The sequence below is a fragment of the Gnatocerus cornutus genome, chromosome 5, assembly GCF_029298725.1.
Source record: "Gnatocerus cornutus isolate USDA-ARS CGAHR chromosome 5, icGnaCorn1.1, whole genome shotgun sequence".
Lineage (NCBI taxonomy): Eukaryota > Metazoa > Arthropoda > Insecta > Coleoptera > Tenebrionidae > Gnatocerus > Gnatocerus cornutus.
In genome coordinates this window covers 17,850,310-17,877,287 of record NC_142237.1, presented here as the reverse complement: position 1 = coordinate 17,877,287, position 26,978 = coordinate 17,850,310, and the positions used below count along the sequence as shown (strand labels likewise).

The 26,978-nt window shown below is 38.2% G+C and overlaps 9 protein-coding genes and 1 long non-coding RNA gene across 14 annotated transcripts; 9 read left to right on the top strand and 1 right to left on the bottom strand.

Annotated features, from left to right (window-relative positions):
* Nucleotides 1-8,992: 8,992 nt before the first annotated feature.
* LOC148175301 (uncharacterized) lies at nt 8,993-13,765 on the top strand. 2 transcript variants are annotated; one of them, XM_088035286.1, is made up of 2 exons: nt 8,993-9,188; nt 11,744-13,765. In XM_088035286.1, exon 2 carries the CDS (start codon nt 11,755-11,757, stop codon nt 13,261-13,263), a length of 1,509 nt encoding a protein of 502 aa, XP_087891412.1. In that variant the 5' UTR covers nt 8,993-9,188; nt 11,744-11,754; the 3' UTR covers nt 13,264-13,765. The 2 variants fall into 2 exon arrangements, with proteins under 2 accessions (XP_087891412.1, XP_087891411.1); XM_088035285.1 differs by lacking the exon at nt 8,993-9,188 and adding an exon at nt 9,715-10,261.
* Nucleotides 13,766-14,258: 493 nt separating this feature from the next.
* On the top strand, nt 14,259-14,751 carry Tcs6 (Threonyl-carbamoyl synthesis 6). The gene is made up of 3 exons (XM_088037798.1): nt 14,259-14,377; nt 14,442-14,570; nt 14,619-14,751. Exons 1-3 carry the CDS (start codon nt 14,361-14,363, stop codon nt 14,749-14,751), a joined length of 279 nt encoding a protein of 92 aa, XP_087893924.1. The 5' UTR covers nt 14,259-14,360.
* A 1-nt stretch (nt 14,752) lies between these two features.
* On the top strand, nt 14,753-15,293 carry PIG-P (phosphatidylinositol glycan anchor biosynthesis class P). The gene has a single exon (XM_088037793.1). It carries the CDS (start codon nt 14,753-14,755, stop codon nt 15,230-15,232), a length of 480 nt encoding a protein of 159 aa, XP_087893919.1. The 3' UTR covers nt 15,233-15,293.
* Nucleotides 15,217-15,892, bottom strand: Taf10 (TBP-associated factor 10). Its single transcript, XM_088037797.1, has 3 exons — nt 15,670-15,892; nt 15,442-15,621; nt 15,217-15,388 (listed from the first exon to the last, which is right to left on the bottom strand). The coding sequence occupies exons 1-3, from the start codon at nt 15,775-15,777 to the stop codon at nt 15,281-15,283; spliced, it is 396 nt and encodes a 131-aa protein (XP_087893923.1). The 5' UTR covers nt 15,778-15,892; the 3' UTR covers nt 15,217-15,280.
* A 2-nt stretch (nt 15,893-15,894) lies between these two features.
* LOC148175297 (ATP synthase F(1) complex subunit delta, mitochondrial-like) lies at nt 15,895-16,843 on the top strand. 2 transcript variants are annotated; one of them, XM_088037796.1, is made up of 4 exons: nt 15,895-16,032; nt 16,154-16,265; nt 16,306-16,503; nt 16,551-16,843. In XM_088037796.1, exons 2-4 carry the CDS (start codon nt 16,155-16,157, stop codon nt 16,683-16,685), a joined length of 444 nt encoding a protein of 147 aa, XP_087893922.1. In that variant the 5' UTR covers nt 15,895-16,032; nt 16,154; the 3' UTR covers nt 16,686-16,843. The 2 variants fall into 2 exon arrangements, with proteins under 2 accessions (XP_087893922.1, XP_087893921.1); XM_088037795.1 differs by having other exon boundaries at nt 15,899-16,032; nt 16,151-16,265.
* Nucleotides 16,844-17,064: 221 nt separating this feature from the next.
* Nucleotides 17,065-18,031, top strand: LOC148175296 (ATP synthase F(1) complex subunit delta, mitochondrial-like). The gene is made up of 5 exons (XM_088037794.1): nt 17,065-17,199; nt 17,337-17,448; nt 17,497-17,694; nt 17,743-17,847; nt 17,894-18,031. The coding sequence occupies exons 2-5, from the start codon at nt 17,338-17,340 to the stop codon at nt 17,954-17,956; spliced, it is 477 nt and encodes a 158-aa protein (XP_087893920.1). The 5' UTR covers nt 17,065-17,199; nt 17,337; the 3' UTR covers nt 17,957-18,031.
* Nucleotides 18,032-18,129: 98 nt separating this feature from the next.
* LOC148175295 (ubiquitin-protein ligase E3C) lies at nt 18,130-21,747 on the top strand. Its single transcript, XM_088037787.1, has 13 exons — nt 18,130-18,220; nt 18,274-18,404; nt 18,448-18,633; nt 18,678-18,882; nt 18,929-19,246; nt 19,297-19,588; nt 19,637-19,821; nt 19,875-19,993; nt 20,038-20,242; nt 20,290-20,981; nt 21,025-21,280; nt 21,325-21,455; nt 21,500-21,747. Exons 1-13 carry the CDS (start codon nt 18,217-18,219, stop codon nt 21,665-21,667), a joined length of 2,892 nt encoding a protein of 963 aa, XP_087893913.1. The 5' UTR covers nt 18,130-18,216; the 3' UTR covers nt 21,668-21,747.
* On the top strand, nt 21,690-23,490 carry LOC148175294 (uncharacterized). Its single transcript, XM_088036976.1, has 3 exons — nt 21,690-21,733; nt 21,783-21,834; nt 23,230-23,490. The coding sequence occupies exons 1-3, from the start codon at nt 21,690-21,692 to the stop codon at nt 23,488-23,490; spliced, it is 357 nt and encodes a 118-aa protein (XP_087893102.1).
* A 4-nt stretch (nt 23,491-23,494) lies between these two features.
* On the top strand, nt 23,495-23,831 carry LOC148175293 (uncharacterized). 2 transcript variants are annotated; one of them, XR_015770200.1, is made up of 2 exons: nt 23,495-23,672; nt 23,743-23,831. It is a non-coding gene; the product is annotated as an uncharacterized LOC148175293 (long non-coding RNA). The 2 variants fall into 2 exon arrangements; XR_015770199.1 differs by having other exon boundaries at nt 23,727-23,816.
* LOC148175292 (organic cation transporter protein) lies at nt 23,751-26,904 on the top strand. 2 transcript variants are annotated; one of them, XM_088037789.1, is made up of 9 exons: nt 23,751-23,928; nt 24,032-24,182; nt 25,116-25,356; nt 25,405-25,835; nt 25,880-26,021; nt 26,071-26,177; nt 26,221-26,435; nt 26,482-26,663; nt 26,710-26,904. In XM_088037789.1, the coding sequence occupies exons 2-9, from the start codon at nt 24,040-24,042 to the stop codon at nt 26,842-26,844; spliced, it is 1,596 nt and encodes a 531-aa protein (XP_087893915.1). In that variant the 5' UTR covers nt 23,751-23,928; nt 24,032-24,039; the 3' UTR covers nt 26,845-26,904. The 2 variants fall into 2 exon arrangements, with proteins under 2 accessions (XP_087893915.1, XP_087893916.1); XM_088037790.1 differs by lacking the exon at nt 23,751-23,928 and having other exon boundaries at nt 23,935-24,182.
* The last annotated feature ends 74 nt before the right edge of the window (nt 26,905-26,978 follow it).

Below are 26,978 nucleotides of genomic sequence, written 5' to 3'. Positions count from 1 at the left end.
TAATTTATTGAGGGATAACATCTTTAAGTTTTTTTCTACAAAATCAAGCATTTTTTCAAGGAACATGTGTACATTGTCGGTTTCTAAGCGCCTCACACTGTGGTTTTATTTACTACTCTCTTACGCAGGAGGAATTCATTAAATTCTTTTTTGTATTTTATCTTAGCAGTTTTGTGGTGTATAATCGGTCTTTTGCAGTCGAAGAGCGAGTTGTATTTGGCCAATAAGTTCCACGCCCCCATGGGATATCCCGGACTGTCTTTAACAAGTTTCGCGTTCCCAAAAGTGTGTTTAGTGAACGAAATAATCACTTTTTAGGGCACCCTTGACTGTCTTTAACAAGGAGAAAGACCTATATTTGGGTAACAATTCCCGCGCTTTTAAAGACACCGCTGATTGTCTTTTGCGAGCGAATCGAGCTGTGATCCTGCAAGCAATTTCAATCTCCAAAAAGTATCTCCAACTGTTTTAGCGAGCGAAGCGAGCTGTATTTTAGCATCAAAATAAGAAAAACGAAAGTAAAATAACCTACGGACCCGAAAACGTACGTCGAATCTGAACAAATTGACGCATGCCAAAAATTATTGCTCATATGATCTTGGGAATTTTTGGATTGACCATAAAAATTTACTAAAAGTACTGCGATTCAATATTTTACGCCATGATGGATGAAACTTTTCGATTACAGTTGTCAGTATAATTTTTAAAGTATTTTAAAATAATTGTGTTCGCTTAAATTGTTTTATGATTTCCTCCTAGTTTCTCTAAATTCTTTAGATTTTTCAAAATGGGAATCTATTTATCAACCTTTCGCTTCTCTCGATCTCTGCGATGTTTGAGATTCTTCGATTTCTTTCCATTTTTATTGCCTCTAGTACAAGCTTTGGGCTATTATTCTTGTTTTCTACACTTTCTAGATCCTTGAAATATTCGGGAACTAACGCAATGGTCCACTCAGTGTTTTACAAAGACAAAAAAAGTAAAAAAATCTAAATTAAATAATTTATAGGTAGGTAATTATTTGCTTCAAAATATTATATAAAGATTTAATGCTTTATACAGGGTGTTTATAAATGTTTCTAGCATCAAGGCTGGCTTTAAAGTTCATGTCATGCACTATTCTGCCGTTTTCTTTTTATGTATGTATAGGTATATTTAAAATTAGTTAAAATGTCAGTTACGTCAACGACTTTTCAGTTACGGTTTTGTGTCCAAGTTTTTGATTTTCCGGCTTCAAACCACAACAAGAACCGTTTTTTTCAAAACTTTACTTTTATCGAGGTTAACTACAAATGTCAGTTGAAAAAATCTAAACCCACATTTGTAATGAGCGGCCACCCTTGATGCTAAAAACATTTATAAACATCTTGTATTAGTTCAGACAATAAAATTATTTAAAAGAAGTCATTGTTGAAAAAAGGAAATTATTTTTAATTTGTTTTGTTTTTCTACAAGATTGTGTATTCGATTCTTGCTTCCTTAAAGTACAAAATTCAGATATTTTACCTATAACAATATTAAAGGTACTTACATTTTTTTCGAAAATTGTTATTTAAACATTTAAACAGGCATGGAAGTTAAATTTCATTTCTTCAGAATAGCGACTCTTCGTGTTAATTCAAATGAATGCTAGCATTAAAAGTCAACACACCAGTCAGTACCTTGCTCCATAAATCTTTATATTTACACCGCACCCTTAAAGTAATACGAGAAAGTAGAGAGCAACATTTGTTTGAGAGGGTGTTCTAACGTAAGAGCGCAATAAAACCTGTATATTTCAGTCATTCAGCAATTTGATGCATTTTCTGACTCAGCTGAACTAAGTGATAAGAACGTCTGTTTTTGATATAGAGATTGATTGATACTGTTTCGAATTGCATTTGTATCATAACTTTTTCCCCTCTCTTCACGTGTCCAATCTTTTAGATCACCTGGTATGCCTTTGTAAATTACACCCAGCGTCCTCAAAATGTCCACTTCAAAGCCGTATTTTCGTCACATTTTTACCACTTTCACTGTTTATTTCCGCCGTATTTGATTTTGGCGGAAAAATCCAATATCCCCTTGTAAATTACAAGGGGGAAAAAGTAGGTCATCGCAAGCTCGGCGCTTAATTGATGTTTGGGTTGTTTGGACTGTATACGAAACTTACCCCATCTCATCAAGTGCTAAATTTATTTATCTAAAAATACCTGGACCGGTGAAATGTGAAGCGACCTTATCGGATAAAATTATCCACAAGAAAAAATAGGAGCGGCCAATTAAAGTTTGGGATAAAAAAGATCTTTTGTAGCTCTCGATCTGTAGTAATTCCAGTGGTTTTAATTTTGTACGGCAGATGCACAGCATCGGTCGTTGATCTAAAAGAAATCCACGTGTTGCACAATTCGGTTACTGCTCGTGAGGACATTTAGATAAATCAAATAACCTGATCTTAAACACGTATCCTTTGATTGTTCTGTTTCAAATTAACCGTCTTTGCAGAGAAAGAGAAACTTTGCCGGACTTTCTAAAAGAACACGTGTCTTTACGAATTGCGGTATGTCGTCGTGGGTTTTTCTTTTTTTGCCGGTATTACTTATATGCACTGACCTACAAAATTGCAATTAAATTGAGCAAGTTCTTAAGTAGTGTCATTAACGGTCTGACTTCTTTTTAACACCGAACAAAATTTATGCTGCGATTATCCATGAGATAGCTAGATAAATTGTAATGACGCGAGCAATTATATTGCTATTTTAGTGTGTTTTAACTATGTGTAAAGCGATAAATCAGAAATTTCTTCCATTCTTGGAAATTACGCAAAGTTGTTTGTAATTCCGGGGTCAAAAATAAGACAACTGCTCGAAATGAGAAGTACACCGAACACGAGGATCTTTACTGCAAATTTTAGTGTTATTGCGTCACAAGTCAAGTACAATTTGATGACGTTGGGCTATAAAAGTCATCATAAAGGATGCCTTAAGTCACATAATGTATCGTTCTTTATTGGTTGACTTGGCGTGTTGGGTCGCTTAAGCTGACTATTAGTAATAGGATTCTTCCTGTTTCTATTGTCGAATCGACAGTATTCGTATCTTGAAAACATTGAATTTCGCGCCTCACAATTCGCATTTGCTAACCTCACTTTCATAAAACTGACATTAATTAAACACGGAATTGTCACAAAGACGCGCGAATTTTGAAATCGCAGTTTGACCCAATCTACTTTCCCGTCTATTATACTGTGCTCATAAAGTGTTAACCCACACATCCACGATCGCCCAAAGTCCTATTTTTATTCTTCTTCCAGTCTTGTTATTTTCGTTTGTAGTAAAGTGTTGTGTCAACGTGTCGGGGTTTATTTCGGGCCACATCACTCTCATTTTCGGGAGGGATGGTCCTGGTGCGGAAGTACATAGGATAGGGTAGGGGAGAACGCGGCGTTGTAGGGCAATATAGGGCGTCGCTACCACGTGCGGTCCATCGAAGCGAGGTTATTGAACCACAGAAAGCTCCCCCATCCTAGGACGGCCAGTGAACTGCGCAATGAAATTCGGTCGGTGCTGTTTTTGTGCACTCTGTGTTGCGTTGTGCGGCGGCCCTTTACGCAGCTTCCTACCACCTTCACTTACAAACTCCGAGAATTGATTTTTGTGCCAAGCGAGCTTTTACTTTCGTATCACAATCACCCAACCCCTGGTGGTGATGATGAAAGAAAAAGTGGGGCAGTTTTGAGTTTTTGTAGCAAATGAGCGGAGATGAGATTTTTACCGATAATTAATTATATTGAGACCGCTGTTTTCGATACAGTTTCTTTAGTTCGAAGAAAAGAATTCCGAAATAATACAAGTCATTACATTTGTCACAGACTGTCATGCATGACGAAGAACCAATTTTTTTTATTCTTAGGTCTGTTACCACGGGGGGCTTTGTTTTATTACAGTTTTTTTACATTTTGGGAACTGCTGTCCCTTTGCATTCTAGAACGGAGACCGCGCCCTCAGCTCCCCCTGATAACCCCACATCTCCACTTGCACAAAAATAAATTTCTATCAAACAGCAACAAATTAAAGGTTATCCTATCTCGTGTATTATCATTAGATTTCACGAAAATCTAAATGTCACAAGGATATCTCCACATTTATTTTTTACTCTCTATCTTGTAAGCATTACCAAAAGTGTTATATTTAGGTCAAGGGAAACAAACATGATTCTCAAATTAATACTAGCACATCATAGTTTGTATGATAAAATAAAACCGGCGCCAGCGACGGCGGCGTCGTTCGAGGTGGAGGGGAAATTCCAGAGTTAGAAGTGGTCATGTGTGTTTAGCTGTTTTTGTCTATTTTCAGATAACGAAGATAAGCACCAAAATAAAAAAAAAAATCAATCGACCCAGTTGGTAGTGCATATTTTTATCTGAATGCACTAATGTTATTTATTGGCGACAATCAATAATAGCGTGGCAGTTTTGAGGCTCTGAAACTCCCTCAAGGGTCAACGTACAAAAACAACAACAATTTAATATAAACAAAAGCTTATTTTTAATATCACGATAAAAAACTAACCATTTTAACATTTTTCGGAGTTTTTTGCATGGTTCGCTTCGCCCACTGTCATTACTTTAAATTTATTACCTCCTGCTTCAAATCAGTTTATTGTTCTGTTAATTATTCTTTTAATTTACATTAATGTGGATATTTATTCTTCCTGAAAAGAATTTAGATTAGAGCCAGTAGAATTTAATTCAGAAGCACGTTACAATTAGAGCCCCCATCTTAACTCTCATTTTAATAGACATAAAGAACTGGGGGTACGTCACTGAACTTGGGGCGTTTGTGACTTATTGTAACTGTTATTGCGTTTAAAGCTTTGAAAGAGTTATAGTGATAGTGTCGCACTAATTGTAAGATGAAGTCTCAAGGTTTTATAGTTTTAGAATCAAAATTTAAGAACTGGGGTATAAAACATTAATTACAATTAAAAATTTTCCGTCATCGTTTATATTAAAGTCCTAATGTATTCTCTTACAAAACTTTGTTAATTAAGGATGCTCATAACACTCTTGAGATAAGTAATAAAAGCTTCTTTGTTTTATTTTAGATTAATATGCTTTGCTGGTATTAGCGAAAATAAGCACGCCACTGCCATATTTAAAAATTCGCGCTTTCGCTTTTAGACTTCTAAATCAGTTGTGATGTAAATAATTAATTTTTACCCCAAGGGAAATTTGATTGATGAATTTTTGCTCGTTTTTTCTGATACCTAATTTTCTCCTGTTTTTTGTGTATTTTTGGGGCACCTGTGTTTTCTCATCTTTGTATCGATCTGCTTTGTTTTTGTGTGCCACTTTTTCTTATCGTCTGTCCTTATTTTAAGTTCTTTGTCCCTTATTATGTGGTTCCAAAGACTTTCTTTTTCTGTCTTGCTTTCAAAGCGTCTATTTTTTACAGTGTTGTTACAGAACAGCCCAATTTGTTGTGTAAAAAAGGTTAATAATAACCAAAGTTTATTGTAATATAATCGAGTTATTATAATTCAAAAATTTAGACTTTTAAATTTATCGGGGTATTGGATTTTAGAGGTAGAGGTCACAACAGACTTTTACAAAGGAGGTAAATTATTGGAATAGGATTTGTCAAGTGTTTGAGTACCACTGGTGTATGGGGATGATAAAGCTATCAAAATTAAATATCAGTTATAACAATAAAATTTTATTTTTAATCCAAAGTAGACAAAACATGTAGAAATACAAATTCTTTTTTTACATTTTTGTCTGAAAATACAATTTAGCGTTCGAAAGCCGCCGTACATTGCAAATAAATAATTCGATTGTGTTTACTTTGGGCGAAATTGATGTCAACAGAATATTTCAAGGTTGTTGACGTCACCGTGCCACTTCTCAAAAGTGGCATTAGCAACAGCCTATTGCCAAAACTAGCCCCCGCCGCCCCAAACCCCCCCAGAGCTACCAACCAAATTCATCTCCCCGACCCCCAAACCAGTGGCTCCCGTCTATGTGTGTTCCCACACGTCGAAACGAGGCACACTTAAGTTACGTTGAGATTGGTCAAGGTGGCCGTGACAGTCGCCCGTCCTCGCCGCGACTCGGCTAACCTCGGAACTGCAAACTTTCTCTTTCTCGGCGAAAATAGCCGGGAAAGCCGAAAATATCCACCCTTTTCCACCATTTTTAGCCCTCATAGGCCCAATCGCCCCCTGATTTTCAAAAATCCACGCCGATCGATGCTTTTCCGCGCGGAGGCGGTAGGCGGGGGAAGAGGGGGGCTGTACGTTGGCCTCCACGAGCTCGCACTGGCGCAAGGCGGCGAAGGACTGAGGCGTTTCAATTGGAGCACGTGGAGCTGAGGTTAACGGCCACACTCCTGATACGATGTCATTTTTAACGAATTGCTTATATCTACAAATTTGTTGTTAAGATAGGCACAGTTGTTGCGCTAAAATTTATCGATGCGTTGGGTACGTTTGCAATATTTGGAAAGGTCACTACGCACTTTGCGTTGCGTAGTGCTGCCATGTGAAGGAGAGGCTAACTTGGAAGTTTTTTTTTTGAAGAGTGCATTACAAATAAATATTTTCAGAAAAATGCACATGTGGATGACAGATGACAGTTGCAACAAGTGGTTCAATCCCAGCAAAGTTGGCTAAATTTAGACGTTACAAAACTCAACTATACATTTTTTTTTAATATTCTTACTTAGTAACAACAAGATAACATGCGAAAATGCGCACATTTCCAACTTATCAAGAAAATTACAATACGTAGACGTGTAATTTCTGCCACGTGCGGCAGAAAAAAGACAAGTGTCAATATAAATGTCATTTAATTACAAGGTTGCCATAACATAAACTCAATTGTTATAAACATTGAGGGATCTAGTTTATTTGAATACCATACAAAATTTGACATGTGGCAATTTGTGCCAGTGACGCTGCGACGTACGTTACCACTGGACATTTTGCAAGTCAAATTAAAATTCTCATGAAAATGAAAAGTGATTTACACTCCTTGATAAAAGTCGCCAACTTTAGAAATTCAAATTGCGTCAAGTAGTCAGAGCAACCTCAAACTGTCAAATTAGACAAGCAGACCTGCCACATCACAAATTCTAAATTCTACCTTTTCAGTCGATCGCACTGTATAATCAAATATGTTAAACGGTCCAGGACTAGCTAAACTGGTTAATTCAGCGTCTTTACAGTCCTGCCAACTGTAATAAATCACATTCATGAAATCAGTTTCAATCTGGACACTAGAAACACGTGAATTTCTAATGTATCATACATGATTATTGATTATAATTCAAACAAATGTTAAAAGGTTGCAGCCTTGACAAAGCAAAGGATTAATCAGAAATTAATATTTTTTTTACGTTTAGTCTCAATATCGCCAGTCTAGTGCTCTTCAGCCTTCTAAACCAGTTTTTGGTGGTCTGAAATTACATTATTTCAGAAGTATAGACAAAAAACGCTGCATTGTTTAAGCAGGAGGGACAACTCAACAGGTCAATCTGATAATAATAAAACAAAGAATGTTCCACTAGTGTCGTAAAAAAATAGTTGCTGCGTGGATAGAATATTTACAGTAAAAATTTAGAAACACGGTTGAGTAAGAAAGACACTTTAGACTTAAGTAATTTTACAAAGTCATCAATGATATTAGTACATTGTTTATCGAAGTCGCAAAAAGCAGATTTTGCGTAATGGAAAAGTTGAACTAAAGTGTGTTTTTTGCAGAATTATGTGTTTTGCACTTCCTGTGAGAATGTTGACTTTTGTAGTTCATATTCGAGTTCGAAATACATACATACATGCAAAACTCTCTAATAAATGGTCTTCAATAACAGACAAAAGTGTTTTTTTCCAAGGCCACTTTCATAGTGAAATTTTTAACCCTCTGCGCTTTCATAGACAATAATCATTCAATTATTTTGATGACAACATCGCCTGATTATTGTTATTGTTTTGTGTTTAACAAATTTCAAAGTCAGACACTATCACTTTTATCAGATGAAGGTCATCCCCAAGCACTGCATTGTAAATTATGATTTACAACAATGTGACAATAAATGTGTTTTGTTTTGCGTTAATGACACGTGCTAATTATTTTCAAGTCGTACTAATTTTATATCAACACAAATAACAAACGGTTTCATAAATTGAACTGATTTACGTGTTTACACATGTGACATTTAAAAAAAATGTGTTTATCAAAATAAATAATTTTCAAGTCTAATTTTTATATTGTGTGATCATACAACAAGTTGTGTAATCACAAATCCTTGTGGAAAGGAGAGGACGTCTTAACAATTAATTTGTTGATAATTACTTATAAATTAATGCATTTTTAAAGACATGTGTAGCTGATAAATTATGTTTTGTTCTTATCAACAAGAACGCGTGTGCTTCTTATCTGAATGCAACAGAATCTGGAGCTTTTGAGCTCAGAAAAGATAATAAAAATTATTAAAAATACGCATCCACCTGAACGCACGGAATAAAATCTGTTTTATCTATTTGTTGGTTAAACATGGCCATCCAGTTCCCCCAAGGTCATATCAATTAAACGAAAATTCTAGTCCCCACGGTCCTAGTAGGTCAAGATTCCCATGATCTAGCCCAGTCGTACCACCTTTGAAACAAAAATTGTTCCTAGCGAATCCTGACCCAGGCCACGCATAAAATTAATTAACCATGCCAACTCGATTCAGGCGATACGCAACAATTAAATAAACAATCCGGCAACGCGACATTTAAGCCAGCGCGTGTCTTATCTTTATCGCGATATTGACAGCGGCGGTGGTTTAGAAGAAAAATATGTTTATTAACAAATACGAAATTAAACGCCTAAGTACTTCGCCTCCACGTGTCAGATACGGCAGCAGACTGTGCGGCACTTTGTGGGCGAGGGGAGCAGCGCGGAGGGGAGATGTGGCTGATCGGAGAAACTCGGGACGGGTCGTCAGCCGCCGAACTCGCGAGAGGTAAACATTTTAGTTTGATTTTAGCCCAACATAAGTGTGGTACTGAAGAAAAATTGTTGCAAAATTACAGAGAAGAGGTTGGGACAGGTCCTGGTGGTGCAAGAGACAACAGCGACCGATACATTATTGCGAAGAATTCGCGCCTGTGACGCCACCCCCGGATGGCCTTTTTGACCGCCACCTCTGCCATTGCGGAAAAATGTAAGTCTCTTTTTTTATGTTTGGTTTTTATTTTTACTCTAGTCATGAAAATCAAGTAGGTGCCACCTGACTTTAGAGTTTTTTTTGTCATTCGTGTTTGTGGTTTTTGGGATAAAGGTGACTGAGGGTCGTTGGGAAGACATTTTTTGTGGTTTTGGTGAAAACTCCCCGATTTTAGTAAGTCGTTGCACTTTTTTAATTTTTGTACTTTTGTTGAAATAAGGGATTTGTCGTGATTTTTGTTAGAAAGTCGTTTAAAATGCCATTGAGTAAATAAAATGCACGTAACGTGGAGCGGCGCGGGCTGGGGGGCGGAAGGGGCGCTCTAACTCACGACCTACGTCTCTCTAGGTTGTCGAGGTCGGTGATCGTTGTAAAAAAGCGGCTCCCACAGCCACGTGGAGGCGAATGACTGCGGCTCATGCGCTCGTGCCGTTTCCACGCGTATCTCCTATCCTCGGGTTCGCCGCTCAATTGAAACGCCGCAGTAAGTCGCCTCAATGCATCGCTCCTCGTGCCGTTGGTTAGCAGTTGTTTTGGCCTGGCCAATCAACATCATTATAAATAGCTCGGCACTCTAGATCGAAAAATGTACATGTGCCGTTTCGGTTTTGGATTGTCGTCGTTGTTTTTTTTTTGGTTTCTTTTTTTTTCTCTTGACCTACCGCGATTTCGCGTTTACGCAACTGGTGAAATCGCGGTCTAGACGTGGCCAAGTCGACAATCAGCGTTGTTTCATGGGAATAGAGATGAGTGCATTGACTTCGAGGGTCCTTTTTTGGGGGTCAAAAACCGACCTAAGTTTCCCCATCCCCACCTACGCAATGCACGCATGGGGCGGGGCTTAGGCCCATCATCAACGCACTCGCACTTGTCATACCCTTGCATTGTTGTACTGCACTTTCGTTGATGGTGGCAGTGCCTTCTTGGACGTCTTCATGTGTTGTTTGGTCCGTCCTCAGTTACTTTTCTTTTTGACATGGCTCAGAACGGTTCCAGTGGTGACGAGAGAAGCATGGAAGCTCCAGACATCATCAAAAAGTTATTCATGAAGGCCAAACCAGAACAGATCGGTTCGTTTTAAATTTTTTTTTTTTCTCTTTTTTCTTTTTTGATTTTTTTTTAATTCAGTCTTTAAACAATTAAATTAATTTTAATCGGTCTTCTTTTTCTGACATTGTCTAAAATTATATTCATTCAAAAGTCGTTGATTTAGGCGGAGACTTCCTTGACCGAAAAGATCATAAATGGTTATAATTTATTTTGATTATTTCCGAATCCACTGCGGTGTTGGCTGTGTGCAAATTCTAGAATTTAAATTTCAAATTGAGGTTGCCAAAATTTTCACCGACCTAGAATTGTTTTATCTTATCCCAGACTTTTTTCCCTGTTCATTGTTTAATTTATTCACATAAAATATATTATTTATAGTCCTTAAATTTCCTTAAAATCGTGATAAATCTTGAAGCTGAAAATCCATATTTTGATCACATTTTTTTTCAATTTTATTAATCACCACATTACGTTAATTTACAGTTATGTAACTTCAGCAATAACAATGTTACTTCAACATGTTTGCTTACATAATTGTTTTAACGTGCGCCAATAATGTTTATTGAAAAATAATGTAGAAGTTTTAATACACCTTTATAATGCTTTCGTTGGACTCAAGGCTACAATTGTTTGCTTGTTATTGTTATTTTAACTTTGATTTTAGACTATAGACAATGTTTAGCACATTTACGATGAGTAAGGGTAATCGTTTTTTCAGTGTGAACCTGACCTTTCAGGTTTTCCCAATTTGATTAGGTATGTTTAATTAATTGTGAAGTGGGAACAGAAAAGCCGAATACTTAAAATTAATTATTTATGTGAATAATGTAACGAAACGGTAAAAACGTTGATGTCATCGTTTTAAAAAATTGGCGTCACTTTATTCAATTCCGATTTTTTTTACGACGGACGTCAAATTATTACAAATGTTTTGCATGTCAAACGAAATAATTTATTATCATTCCTCTTATTTTAGAATTGTGGGATCAAAACTATTTTTGGTTATTGGTAAAAACAAACACACTTAAATTAAGGAAAAGATATTGCACTATTTGCGCACCTATTGTAAATAAGAGCGAAAGGAAGTTATCTTGTCAATACTCATCTTCGTATTTGGTGGAACCAGAGTGGAAACCCGTTTTTTGCGCGAGTGGTTTTATGTTCTCTGAGAATTTATATCGAAATGTGTTCTTAATTTCGATAACATTTTTCTAAAAAAAAATACATGTCACTGTTGCGCAGATCTCATCTGAGACAATTGTATCAAAATCTCATTAGGGTCATAAAATTAGATAATAAACGAAACTATTTTTACTTATCAGCAAGTGTAAACAAACTTAAAATGAGGAAATTGATAGTACACAATTTTTTTATTTATCATCTCATCTCTGGGGATTTAGATACGAGCATGGAAACTTGATTTTTTCGCACGAGAGTGTACTCGGAAAACTTATCTTGTAGGTTTTTATGATTTTCACTAAATTTCTTTTTTTTTGTTTCAGAAGCCTGGCCAATGCCGGAAATGGTTGGATATTACAACGATGATGCATCTCTTCCCATCGCCTCTGTCCAAACTATCGAAGAGGCTCATCGTGCCGTGAAGAAAGTCGTTTGTAGTCCAGATTTACCCGAATTTCCTTCTGCTAGTACTCCGCAAGCGGATCAAGTTACGATTCATTGTCCTATCTGTAACAAGATGTTGACTTCGAAAGCCGCCTTCCAGGCGCACCAACGTACCCACAGTAAAGACAATGAAGATCCTTACCGCTGCAACATCTGCTCGAAGACGTTTGCAGTGCCAGCTCGCTTAACCCGTCATTACCGTACCCATACGGGTGAGAAACCCTTCCGTTGCGAGTTCTGCAACAAGAGTTTCAGCGTTAAAGAGAATCTGAGCGTCCATAGGAGGATCCATACGAAAGAGCGTCCGTATAAATGCGAAGTGTGTTCGCGGGCCTTCGAACACTCTGGGAAACTCCATAGACATATGCGCATTCACACTGGGGAAAGACCGCACAAATGTAATGTCTGCGCAAAGACTTTTATCCAGTCGGGGCAATTGGTTATCCATATGAGGACCCATACTGGGGAAAAACCGTACGTTTGCACCGTGTGCCAAAAGGGGTTCACTTGTAGCAAACAGTTGAAAGTCCACAGTAGGACTCACACCGGAGAAAAACCGTATTCTTGCGAGATCTGCGGGAAGTCCTTCGGGTATAACCACGTGTTGAAGCTCCACCAAGTGGCGCACTACGGAGAAAAAGTCTACAAATGCACAATTTGTAATGACACTTTCAACTCGAAGAAGAGCATGGAATCCCATATAAAAAGCCACTCGGACAGTGCCCCCACTGCCCCTACACCGCCCGCATCGTCGTCCTCCGAGTCTTCCTGCTCCAGCAGTAGTGACAAGGAGAGCAGAGACTTGCCCCCTCAAGAAGTCCCCCCCATAAGTTACGACTCCGATGTGCGTTATTACATCTACCCTCGCGACCAACATTCTCCTGGTTATAGCCTCCCACCGACGTCCGCTAGTACTAGTATTGATCTGCTAGCGGTGGCGGCGTCGATGACTGAACGCCAAGACCTGGTGTTCACCAGACACCCTGAAGTAATCACCGCACTACGACCTCCTGCGTTCTTTTCTTCGCCCTCAGTTGAAGGCTCTCCTTTGGACAATCTGAGCGAGGGACTTCGCAACAGACATCTACTGGAAGCGGTGTTGGCAATACCGAATAACCAGTCTGAAGAAGAAACCCCGTTGACGCCGCCCAGTTCGAATCCCGCATCACCGTCGAGATCGTTATCTCCGGACCCCGAGATGAGTTTGCCGCCGAGGAAGAGGTCGAAAGTTATTGCGAAAGCCATAGAAGAGGAGAAATCCCGAACACGAATGGCTCGACTGAACGTCAAGGAGACAACTTCACCAATGAAGTCGATGCAGTCAGTGCAGTCAATGCCAGTGCAGCCAATGCAGACGATGCAGTATACTTCGGTGATTCAGTATGCGCGGGCGTCTTAATTACATTACCAAATACTCTCGATGAGCTTTATTTTAATTTACAGACTGGTTCTCTTTGAAGTTGATTGGTTAATTTTGTTGCCGAGAGCTTTAATCAACGTTCAAACAACACCAAACGGACTTTTTTTTTCTGTGATAAGACTGTATGAAACCGACATTTTACCTCATTGCAGTGCCTAGGGTTCAACCCTCGCAATATCGCGTTACACTCCTCATGGTATAAGTGTAATGCCCATTTCATTATAATTTAAAGGCGTTTTTAGTATTTTTATTCTATTTTCCAATGTTCTAGGTAATTGAAAAATAGTGTAAAATGTTGTAGACGTGGTTTTTCTATGATTTTTAATAATACGACGTTTACTTTTTCATAATGTAAAAGTGTACTGTATTTCAGAGACTGAACCGTTGATGAAATACAACTCAATGGTAGTAACTTATTGTATTCCTTATCATCTATGTATTGTATAAACGAATCGCAAGAATAAAATGTATATTAAATCCACATTTATTTTTTACCTCTAATTAAAGCAAGCTTAAAATAAAATTTAATTTAATTTGCCCTTTGGATATTACATTTTTATGAGCCCCTGATTATTGGGATTCGCCACAGGTAAGCTCCGCCCCTAAACTCTCAAATCGCTAAAATTATGTATGGATATTCACTCAAGGATTTTTTCCTACAATAATTACTTAATTATTTATTATGTATTGTGTATTACTTTGATAATCGAGAACTCGTTCCCATAGAACTGTCTGAAAACAATAGGATTTTTGTTCCAATATCCTGCCGTTGTCGCCGCCACTGGTGAAATTTGTATCATGACAATTTGATAATTAATAACTGAAAAATGACAAAAACGAGGACCGATGAAATCAAAAACACTTTCTTGGGTACACATAAACCAAGTTCAAATCTCAAATGCGTTTAAATTCATGATAGAAATATTGATTTTGCTGCCATCTTTTAGTTACCTAATCAAACTAAAACCGTTTTATTACAGGATTCTGTAACATCAACTTGACGGTTATCCAATTCTAACCTCAAATTTATTGAGACCAAAATAGATTTAAATATTTTTCTGATATGTTTAGAAACCATGGACGAATTGAAACTGTATCCTTTTTAAGATATCCTTCTGATTGTTTTTATTTCTGTATATGACATTAACTCCAACTAGTGATATTGAAATTCCCTTTCCCAACCAACGTCTCGCCGAAATCGCTTTCCACGTCCTGAGAGTTGACTCAGAACCCAAAAGAAGTGGCGTTAAGAAAGAAATTACCTTCAAGGACAATCTTTTGCAGGCGTAAATATTTTTTTTCATTTTCTAGCCAGAAATATTTTTTTTTTCTAGAAAATTCTCCGCGCCCCACGCTCGAAATCTGCGTGTCGCCGTCAACGGTTTTTTCGAGAACATAAATCTCATCACTGAAACAATTCAATTTGCGGGGGACCCCGTGCGCCCTAAATACAGCCACTTCAACTAAAATGCCAGAGCATACCCCAGCACCTACCCCCAGTAGAGCCGTTTACGGCTTTGCGATGTTCCTCAGTTTTAGGACATTTTTCATTTTGTATTTAGTCTGGGCGATAGTCCCTGATGAGTGGTTTAAATTGATTGGAATAACGTGTTTGCCACAACGCTACTGGGCTGTTACAGTGCCGATTTGTCTTCTAACAGTTCTCGCCATTTTTGTCTTTTTCATTTATCCAAGTTTGGGGTTGTACATGACGCCCAATATTGATGATTTGAGAACGATTAGGGACACGACGGGTGCTAAGAAGAGGAAACGGATGAGCTTGGGGGTACAAAATCACAAAAATGGAGACGAATGTAGCTGCGTTAATAAAGAATCGTGTGATAAAGGCAGTTATGAGAAGAACTGTGGCGATTATATCACCAAAGCGATTCCCGCATTGGAGGATCTCAACATCTGGGAGGTGTCTGATCATTTATATTTTAAATAACTTGTGGTTTTATTTCAAAATTCTCTTATTCTTAATGTTAATAAAAATTCAGACATAATAATGTGGTTTTTTGATGGTGATGCCAAACTCAGCCAAAGCTGGAATCAAGTCTTCCATTGTTAAGCAGTACCTTCTATCTTTGGTCCCTTTGGAGCTCTAAAAAAATTAGTTAATTTCCACTTAACCTCACAAGCTATAGGAATCTTCACCTTTGAGCTTCCATGACTACTTGAAGAGTTACTAGAGCGCATTTTGCAGTGTTGCAAAGCATCATTCGCTATATCAGAGATGAACTTTTGTGCTGCTATAGAAATCAGGCGGATTAAACGCGGATCTCTGGCGTCACATCCAGAAGTACGCAAAAAGTGAGCGGTAATTGCATCCGGGATCTGCAAAAAAAGTCCTCAAGTGGTGAAACTTACAAATTCTTAGCTTACAGTCGGTGTGTAATCTTCCAATTGGAGTAGAAAGTTGCTCAGAGGTTGTCCAAAGGTAGCCGGTTCGTTATCATCCACTATCATTTTATTATCACTGGACTCTGCCATTTTAGCCCCACGTTTTTTGTAACTCGGGAAAAATACGCAAACTGTTTACGATGATCACTGTTTATGTCAAATTGTCAGTTTGATACCTGACAGTGACAAGAAGGGGCGCCAACAAAATCGAACGAAATTTACTAAAAATTCTCACACCAGTCAGAGTTATCTCTGCACCAGTGACAGCTGTACCTAAACGAAGCGGGTCCATTTTATTTAAATTTATTCGTTCAATTCTGGTTAAATAACATTTGAAATTGAAAGGTAAGTTCAAAATTACTCGAACAATTAAGTTTTTCCCACTCGTTTTTGTCACTGAAAAGATCGTACCGACGTTATGTAAGAAGTGAAGTTATCACGACCTTTGTACTTGTCTTTTCAGTAGAATGGCAGCGTTACGAAATGTCTCCTGTCTATTGAACCGTCGCCCCCTTAACATGGTCTCCCTGAGAAGCTTCGCTGATCAGATGATCCTCACTTTTGCTGCCGCAAATAAGGTAAGCTTTGTGTGTGTAAACTTTTGAAAAACTCCCTTAGGTCTTTTACGACGCAAAATCTGTTAAACAAGTAGATGTCCCAACTGTGTCTGGTTCTTTTTCTATCTTACCTAAACATGTTCCTACCCTAGCCAACTTGACGCCGGGGATTGTGACAGTTTATGAAAATGAAGGTGCTGTAAAGGAGATTTGCGTTTCCAGCGGATCTGTTACGGTTAACGAGGATTCTTCAGTTCAGGTTGTATTAAGGAATGGAATATTCTGATTTAACTTGAGAAATTTCAGATTTTGGCTGAAGAAGCAATTTATGTAGAAAATCTGGAAGGTTTAGATGAGGAGGAAATTACAAAACAACTTTCAAAAGCCACTAAGGAACATGTGAAAGCTTTCTCGGGGAAAATGAAGCCAAGATATGGGTGATTTAGTAAAAAAACTACAGTTATGACAAGAACTGCATAGAAAGGGCGATTCCTGCTTTAAAGGATCTAGAAATTGGGGAGATTCCAGATGATGAATTTAAACAATGTGCGTTTACATTCCAGAACTATTATTCTGCTTTTATTAAAAATTTGATATAATATTGTGTTTTAATTAGTCTTAAGTTGGTGTTTTTTTTTCAATTGAAGCAGAAAATTGCTGAAAAGTTATGCAAAACTAGCAAGTCAGTTATCACCTGCTATGATTGTATTATCGTTGCACTCTGCCATTTTACCCTAAAATCTTTAAAATTGCTAAAAATAAACAGATTGTTTATTAAAATGCTATAAATAACCCGCTCTACGTCAATTTGACAGCTGTTGACAGGAAGGTTCACCAACGAAAAGCCCAAAACTCCCTAGACGCGTGACATCGATCACCAAATCAAGGCACTTCCACAGCCTTTTACCAAAATTAAATTGCTCCGTCTTAGTTAAACGTCACTAAAAACAGCAGAGTAAGTTGAAAAACCCGATTCCTTCCATTTTGCAACCCCTTTTTCTTATAATTCCACTGATTTTGCGGTTTCAATGTTATGTAATAATCGAGGTTATTAGCGTTTAGTCTTTAAACCAGCCTTGTCTCTTTTGATAGAATGGCAGCGATGCGAAGTGTTTCACGTATTCTAACCCGCCGCACCCTCAACACAGTCACTAAAAGAGGTTATGCTGATGAAATGAGCTTCACTTTTGCCGCAGGAAATCAGGTAAGAACGGCTTTGCGTAAGGTCATGGTCTTTAAAGCCCCCTTGCAGGTATTCTACGACGCGAAAGCGGTAAGGCAGGTCGATGTCCCGTCTTTCTCCGGTTCCTTTGGTATCTTACCTAAACACGTCCCCACATTGGCTGTTTTAAAGCCAGGCGTTGTGTCTGTGTTTGAGAACGAGGGAACTGTAAAGAAGATTTTTGTGTCAAGCGGCACTGTTACAATCAATGAGGATTCATCAGTTCAGGTTGTATTATAATTAAAAGGGAAGTAAAGTTTTAATATGAGAATTTAGGTGCTGGCTGAAGAAGCGGCCCCTGTTGAAAACCTTGATGCTTCCGCCGCCAGGGAGGTCCTCAGCAAGGCACAGAGTCAACTTTCCCAAGCAACCACAGATCAAGTAAGAAAATTACGGGAAAAGTTTTTTTCTAATTGCTTCTTTCCAGGCACGCGCTGAGGCCCTCATTGCTGTCGAAGTAGGAGAAGCCCTCGTTAAAGCTGTTGAATAAAACCACCCCCTGGAAACTTAGATTGTTAATTTTAATTATAATAAATTTAAAAAAATCGGATCATGTAAGAACCAAGTTAGTGTGTTAGTGACCCGAAGTTGGTACCACACCTCCCATTCGTTTTTTCATTGAGTGATTTTATTATCACTTTGTTGCCGCCACTGTGTGTCAATGTCAAATATGACGTTTATAAATCGTGATACGTTCATTTTCATTATTTGATAAATTAATTTACGAAAAAGTGTATTAAAATTATAAAAATGGGTGCGAATCTGCGTTTTATTCTAAAATCGTGTAATAAACCATTCTCCTTTCAGCGTTTAAAATGTCATACAGTTTTGAGGGCAACTACAGAACAAAGCCTGAACAAAACCTGTCAGGGGCTAGCAAAAAAATGTCCAGAGATCTCTTATTACAGAAAACACACGAAGAACGAAGGAAACGACAGGTAAAAGTCTTTTTTCACAACAACGTGTAATTTCCATTCATAGGAACAACGTCTGAAACTGCAAAGTGCAGAACTTTTACAGTCCCACATTCGAAGTTATTTGGTCAGAAAACACAAAAAGCAAGAAGAGAGAAGCTTTTACGACCACAATTTTGAAAGCACCCCCATCCCGACCTTGTTATCCAAACTGTTATTCTTTTATGATGGTGACCAGGACAAATTTAGACTGGTAGTGTAAATAATGAATTGATTAGTACTCATGGAATTTTTCAGCTAAAACTTTCCCAATGCTTATTATTGCAAAGCGCGGAAACGAACCACAACTTGGAGAGGGACGTGAATTTTGCGTGGTTAATCAAAAGGTGGTTAGTTTTATGTTTGAGGATTTCCCATCATCCTGATCTGACCAAGCTCATGTTGCAATGTCTCGACGTTTTTATTTGTAACACCGACACTATAGAGTACCTAATCCGCAAAGGTGAGAGACACACTTCTCTGGGTTGTTTTACCGTTTAAATTAACAGGTTATTATGAGTATTTACGTAATTTACTGGATGGCAACACCAAGAATTTAATTGAACCAACTCTGAATCTAATTTATCGCCCGTTTCAATCAATGCGAGTATCTCAGAGCTCCCAGGACATCATCATGTCGGAATTTTGTAGTAATTTTCTTAAACCCACTTTTACTCAGAACATCAAAACTGTTTTAATTCCCTATTTGAAGAACAAACGGGACTTTCCTTACGAAAAAATTATACGTTACTTGAATAGTGGTTACCACTTTCAGATTAGTAATAGTTTGTTTTATTGCATACTCGCCTTGGAGCCCGATGATTACGGTAATTTTACGATTTTTGAAAGCCCCCCGTGGTACTAATTTTGTCTCCAGAGCCCACAATTGATAGTATTCAAGTCCTCTCGCATTTGAGCGCGGACATCCACCAGTTGAAGCCACCAGTTTATCTCATCAATGATGATAGTGATGACGAAAGCGAGGTGCAAGTCTCTGAAGAAGAATCGCTGCTTTCTGATTATCTACACATCATGAACAAACCCGAAAGAGTGAGGAAATGGCTCCACTTTTTCGAGCAGAATAGCAATAATGAGGAGATTCTCATGTCGCTCGCGAAATTCTGTCATAACTTGTTGCTAGTTTACAAAGATTCAATTAGGAAATATTTGTAAGTGTAACCGCTAATTTTACTCGCGCTGACGAGAGACATTTGCAGATTGCTGTATAAACTTGGTTTGAACGGAGTTTTCTTGAACAAGCTCTGGAACATGTTAACTCGAAAGCGGAGCCTTGAAGGGGAGCTCCGAGGGTCGTGTTTGCTGTCATGGAAAGATTGCCATACGAATATTTCCGTTTTTTGTGATACTTTTACGTTTTATACAGAGACACTGACTGACCGAGGTTTGTATTTTAATCTCTTGGTGTTTCCACGTCTTCCATATCGAATTTTTCAGAGAACTCGGACACGAGCGAGACGTTTTCGCAACACGACTTGTACTCCATGTCGAAGTTACTGAAGAATGTAGCCGTTGATTTGGTAGAACTCGCATTTCCGATGTGTAGATCCAGTTCTGTAAGTTTCTTTGAAAGTGCAGGTGTCATCATTGATTGGTTTAGATTCCAGCAACTCCAGAGATCCTCCACTTGTACAGTTCGTGTTTAAACTGTGTTAAAATGTTGTACATGTTAGATCTAAGGAAACAGTTCTGTCCTCACGGGTTCTGGACCGCGAAGAAGATCCACATTTCGCAAGACTTGTCGCGACGGAATTACTTGTCGAAGATCATCAAGCCGTTCCACGGATTAGTCACTGAGAATGATGGTGAGAAAGCATTTTGAAAGACTGTTCCTTCATTTCGCTTTGTTCAGATGAAGACCATTTGCCTCCTCTCTCTACGATAGAACAGCGATCGCTGGCGGTGCTACAGGAGCTCCCGTTTCTGATCGGTTTCAACACGAGAGTTCTACTCTTGAGAGATTGGTGCAGGAATAGTTTAGGGGAGCACGACTACCAGCGTCTTCACCACGAGTTCCTCAATGATAATTTAGTGGTGATACGACGCACGCATTTGTATGAGGATGCTTTTGAAAAGTTGTCGATCAAAAACGAAACCGATTTGCGGCACAAAGTTCGAATTCAGTTTATAAACAACGTGGGGTTGGAGGAAGCGGGGATTGATGGTGGTGGTATTTTCAAGGAGTTTATTAACGAGGTGTTGAAGACGGCGTTTGATCCCAATCGCGGGTTTTTCTTGATGACAGCCGATAATACTCTCTATCCTAATCCGAATGTTCATTTGATCGTGGAGAACTTCATGGAACATTATTATTTCATCGGGAGGCTCGTGGGAAAAGCAATATTTGAGAACATCCTCGTGGACCTCCCTCTAGCAGAATTCTTTTTGGCTAAACTTCTAGTAGACAGAGCAAGTGCCCATTACCTCAAATCCTTAGACCCGGTCCTGTACCGGAACCTCCTCTACTTGAGGGACTATTCTGGGGATGTCAGTGATCTCGGTTTAGACTTCACGACAGTCAACACTGATTTGGGAGAGACTCGGGTAAGGTCACCCCCTCACATAACTTTTTCTCACTGTTCTGTAGGTTGTAGAGTTGAAACCCCACGGCAGCAATATCCAGGTAACAAATGAAAACCGTCTGGAATACATCCAGAAACTAGCAGATTTGAAGTTGAATGTTCAATTGAAGAAACAGTGTTCTGCGTTTCGGGAAGGGCTAGACAGCGTTGTGCCCCTCTTATGGCTAAAACTGTTCAATCACAACGAGCTGCAAGTTATTATCGGGGGCGACACTCAAGAGATTGATTTAAGTGATTTGAAGGCTCACACTGTATATGGAGGTAAGGGTGGTTATAACTGAGCAAGTCTAAAACACGTTCTTTAGGTGAATTTACCGGGGATCACCCCACTGTTAACCTGTTCTGGAAGATCCTGAATAAGTTTACTGAATCTCAGAAGAAAATGTTGCTCAAGTTTGTTACGAGTTGTTCAAGACCGCCGTTATTAGGCTTCAAGGTTTGTACGAAAATTGAGAGACATTTTTAAGACTATTGTTTCAGGAGCTCAATCCACAGTTCTGTATACAATCGTCAGGGAGTGAAGACAGAATGCCGACAGCCAGTACTTGTTTAAATCTCCTTAAAATACCGGTGATTAAAGAGGAGGAATTGTTGAAAAATAAGCTGTTGGCGGCAATTGAACAACAAGCAGGATTTGAACTGTCGTAATGTGTTTCTTGTGTATTTAAAGATGTATATTCCATTTTGTTTTGTTACATTTTTATTTAATAAAATGTGATTTTACGTAATGACGTGTTTTGTTGACATTTATGCATAAATGAAGATGCACTTGGTCTATAAATAACAAGTGCGACTGCATTCACAGTCGTGGTGGTGTAAGTATAGCGAGTTGACCGATTTTGTGTTTTTTGGTAAAAATGTGATGTTTTGTGTGTTACGATATTTTGTCTTTTTATTTCAATTCACGGATACATTAACCCTAATTGATTTGTTGAATTTAATATCGTTTTATCAATATAAAAAAATAAAATTAGAAATCAATTAATTGAGATACGAATTCTTGAATGAGATAGTGGATTCAGGAATTAAGTTTCGTCGCCACTTTTATGTGCGTTTTAAACAATTCGTTTGGTTAAAAATCATGCTTATTTATATACATCACGTTTTACGATCAATAATACTAAACAATAGAAGAACTGACCTGTCATTTCTCAAACTTTTTTATCAAAAATGAATTCGCCCGGTACTGAGGGAACAATAACTTGCTCTTAAATTCTAGGACTCAAAACAATTTTTTCCCTCCATCTTTCAGTTTGTCTAATTACGCTCCAACTACCTAATTGTGCGGCTTCTGAGTTATTTATGTACATTTTAATTTGACGTCTAATTATCCATCTTGCTCGCGCTAATGAAAAAATTAGGTCGAATTTATAAAATGTCGTCAACCTCCTGTACAACCGTCTCGTTTTAAAACGCGCGAAAATGAAAACTAGTTCACTTTTTCTTAAAAACCATTACTAATCAGAAATTCCAACGTGTTATTATTATGCTATCGTGAAGCTAAAAGTGTATAATTGCCATGTGATTAAATCTTCGCATTCACTTTCGAAGAATGAAAACCGCGCGTACTTATTTTGAAAAACACTTTTTTTGATAATTTTCCGGATGTTTTCAAAATTTGTTTTCCATACCACCACAGAGGAATTTTTAAACGACACGAGACACGTTAGAACAAAGCGTGATATTGCATCGTCGAAGGTCATCCCCCAGACAAAACTGCGATAAACTCGTGTCAGTGTCTGGACAGGAAAAATCCAGATTGATTATCCTCTGTTCCGCGTTATTAGCGTTAGCACGTGAATAGCTTTGGGATCGTTTCAACCCTTGTAACCGAAAAGTGCACAGAATAGAAGAGGGTGAAGCAAATCGTTAGCACCAAATCTTACCTGAGCGACTTTCTTTTTGTAATTTTCCACTCTTGTCGATCAGGCGGTTTTTTCACTGGCACTTGATCGCTGACTGACCAATTAATAATAAATGATCATTCTGTAATCAGACCAGACGAATTCCAAAAAAATAAATAGAAAGATCCGTTGCGAATGTATCGCAGACGCAACTCCCGGACTCCTCACTCCTCTCGCAATTATCATTTTTGTCTCATGTAAACATAAACAGTCTTGAAAGATTGCAGTATCCCCTCTATTAAAAAAAATGATAAGATAAATTGTGAAAAAAAAAGCTGTGATAAGCGAGCAAAGCTTTTTTTTTAGGGTGCATACAACGCGTCTGTGTGGACTTCAATGAATTTATCGATTTTGGTCCAGTACCAGCGACGCACCGTAATCTCGTTAGAACCTTACGGTGATTTCCATTATATTTGCACAAGATCCTATTTATCACTATGCAATTTCCAGCGTAAATATTTGTTATTACTTCTGCTGGTATTTCCCATGCGATGGGTCCGATCTTCTCGGAATTTACCATGGCACATAAAGAATCCGTTTAAATACTTTAAAGCTATTATCGCATGATGGTATGAGTAGACTTCCTTCAATGCGATTCCATTTTTTATCTTACGTCATAACAATTAGATTTACCACAGAAAATTACCGTTTCTTGCGGCAGTGTTGTATGAACATCCGGCGATATCAGATTTTCTTCTGTGATGCAACTGCAGTGACTTTGACCTTTTATCGGAAATCGATTAATTAAGGTTAGTATCAAGTTTAGTTAATTGTAAATTGATGATTTTTTAACGATTGAGTAGGTGTTAATTATTGCAGATGACGACAATGGTGGCCTTTCAGCTCCTAATCATCCTTCCTTGAACTTGAAACAAAACTATCTTCAGATAACGTAGATAAAACAATTCTTTCAGAAAATCACAGAAACGCAGAAACTTTTATCTAGATTTAAAAAAAATTAAAATATATTTTCAGTCACCACGCGCAAATCTTGTTCGTCTTTAGGTAAGAGTTATAAATTTAAACTTCTTATCGTGTAAAGCAAATCGCTGCATTGTTTTAAGATTAGCATTTAAATTCGAATGACTTTTGAATATTTCGTTTGTAGTCACCATCATGGATTTTGATGATATGCTGGAAGAGCTCGGAGAATTAGGGAGGTACCAAATAGTTACGTACCTTTTGATTTGTATTCCTGTTCTTTTTGGAGCCGCTAACAGTTTGAGTTATGTCTTCACTGCAGGAATACCTAATTACAGGTAATTATGACTTGTCTGTTATAATGTCAAGGTAACAAATTAGCATAATACGTGGCTGCGTGTCTTCGCACATTTTACAAATTTGTCCACTTTTAACTATCAGACTGTGAAAATGAACATTTCGTATATTTAAAAAGGGGGCGATAACGGCAGCATGAACATTACGAAAAGTCGGTTAATAAGCTTTTTATCACTTGTGTACCCAACAGTTTTTTACCTAATATGTAATGATTATTACAGTTTGAAAATCCCTCAAACATTTGTCTTTTTCGTAGATTTGTTATATAATAGCTATTTGTGTACCAAGGCCAAAAAGTGTTTCTTTTTTGGCCGAGCCTTTTTTTAAGATTTTTTAGGCGACATCATTAAACTTACAAGTTAATTAATTTTTATTTATGAATTATTGATTTAATCATTTATAACAACTGAATAATTATAAATATTTATGAATCCTTCAGAAGAGTTCAAATTTTCTTTATTTACATTCGCAGTTTCGGCATGTGTAGCTTCAAAATTTGTATGAATTAGGTTTGATGTGCTTTTTGACGTTGTTGCAGCAGCACTGCTGCACATGTTCATTTTCAATAATTCAACATGTCGTTGTTGCACTTTACAGCAGTTTGTCGATTTGATTTTACCCAAATAATTATAAAATTGGGGGTAATGTCGGTATCTTGATGTAATATGCAAAACTATGGATAGATGGCGCCACCATAGATCGGCCAAAAGTGTTTGCGGCCAGAAAAGACTTACTTAAAATTTCCATTTTTAGTTTAAGTCGCCTAAAAAAATATTTTTGTGGTGATAAACGCAACTGACACTTGGAAGTTACAACTTTTTACCTTGCGATTTTTAAACAGTTTAGCTCAGGAATCGCAATTACCATTTTCCGTTTATAAAAATTCGCATAACAAACGATCCTAATCATTCTAGATGTCTCATTCCCGAATGCGAGGACCCCCATAACACAACCTACGAAGTCCCATGGGTCAATTGGGCAATCCCCAGCGACAGCACGAACCAAATTATGGACACAAAGAGTCATTTTTGCGACCGCTTCACCACAAACCATTCCATCTCAAACTTTACTTGCTCAAAAGATGTATTTACGACTCAAATCGAAAAGTGTAACGCGTGGGTGTTCGACCACGAAGAACGCACCATCGTGAATGACGTAACTCTTGTTATTAACCAGAAATCAAAACCAATAAGATTGTTTTAGTGGACTCTGACATGTATAGAAAACCAGTGGAAATTGTCTTTTATCGGAAGCAGCCACTTCGCTGGTATCATCGTCGGGTCAGGACTCTTTGGAGTCTTGGCGGACCGATATGGCCGCAAGAAAGTATTTATTCTGTGTACTCTTCTTATGAGTATCTCAGGATGTGCTCAAGTTCTTTCTCCCAACTACATAACGTTTGTTATTTTGATGTTTGTGAACGCGATGGGGACAGCGGGGGTGTTTCCACTGGCATTCATCATCGGCGTCGAAATGGTGGGAAAGAGAAAAAGGGAAGTCACAGGAATAGTTCTGAATTATTTTTACGCCATTGGAGAGGCTGTGGTGGCCCCCATTGCCTGGTATACGAAAGACTGGGTTGCAATTCAACTCATAGTGTCAGGACCTGCCATACTCTTCTTTGTTTATTACTGGTAAGAATCGGAGAAGCTAAATCTATAGTAATGTCAGCTTCTAGGATAATACCAGAATCTGTGCGGTGGTTACTAGCTAACGAAAAGAGGCAAAAAGCCAAAGGAATTGTGTGCAAAGCAGCGAAATTTAACAATGTTACGTTATCGGAGTCGCTCCTTGCCTCATTCGAAGAAGAGTCCTCAAAAGTACGTAGAATTTCTGTAGCGATTGACTTTTCATCAAATCGATTTGTAGGAACATGAGGCTGAAGGCAACGAAGGAACCAAAATGTTGAAAGTCTTCAAAAAACTGTTAAAATCCCGCAAAATCATTATACGCCTCCTCATTGTCTACTACGTGTGGTAAGTTACCGAATTGTCTTCAGAAGGTACAGAGTCTCCTTAGGGCCGTCAACGCTTTCGTGTACTACGGCCTCTCAGTCAACTCCACAAGCATCGGAGGCAACAAATACGTCAATTTCGCCCTCGTCAGCTTGGTGGAGATCCCCGGGTACACCATCGCTTGGATTAGCATCCGCAAACTCGGCCGAAGATTATCCCTCGTCGGTTCTTTACTTCTTTGCGGTTTGACGTGCACTCTTACCATTTTTGTACCGTCTGGTAAACAGAGATGTTGTCACTGCCCGACTTAATTAACTTTTTGCAGACATGACTTGGGCTATAATTCTTCTTTTCCTCGTAGGAAAGTTAAGTGTGACGTCAGCTTTTGGAGTCGTTTACGTTCACACTGCTGAAATGTTGCCCACTATTATAAGGAGTGGAGGGGTAGGATCTGCGTCTACTGTAGCCCGCGTTGGGGCACTTTTAGCGCCGTTTGTGCCAATTTTGGTAGGGAATTCTGGAAAATGAGGTGGATTTTAAACGGAAGTTTTAGGGGAATTATGTGAAGCCGTTACCGATGTTGTTGTTCGGGGGAGTCGCGGTTTCCGCCGGAGTCTTGGCCTTAAAGTTGCCTGAAACTTTGCATAGGAAGCTACCTGAAACGGTGAAGGAAGCAGAAAGCTTGTAAATTAGGCTGTGATTTTATACGTACAAATAATTGAAAATAAAAATTGAATCTTTTAACTTATTTCGAGAAATCACTGCAACTTGTAACTTATTTGGTTGCCTGTATTAACATGACGCAACTACTAAATCAACAAC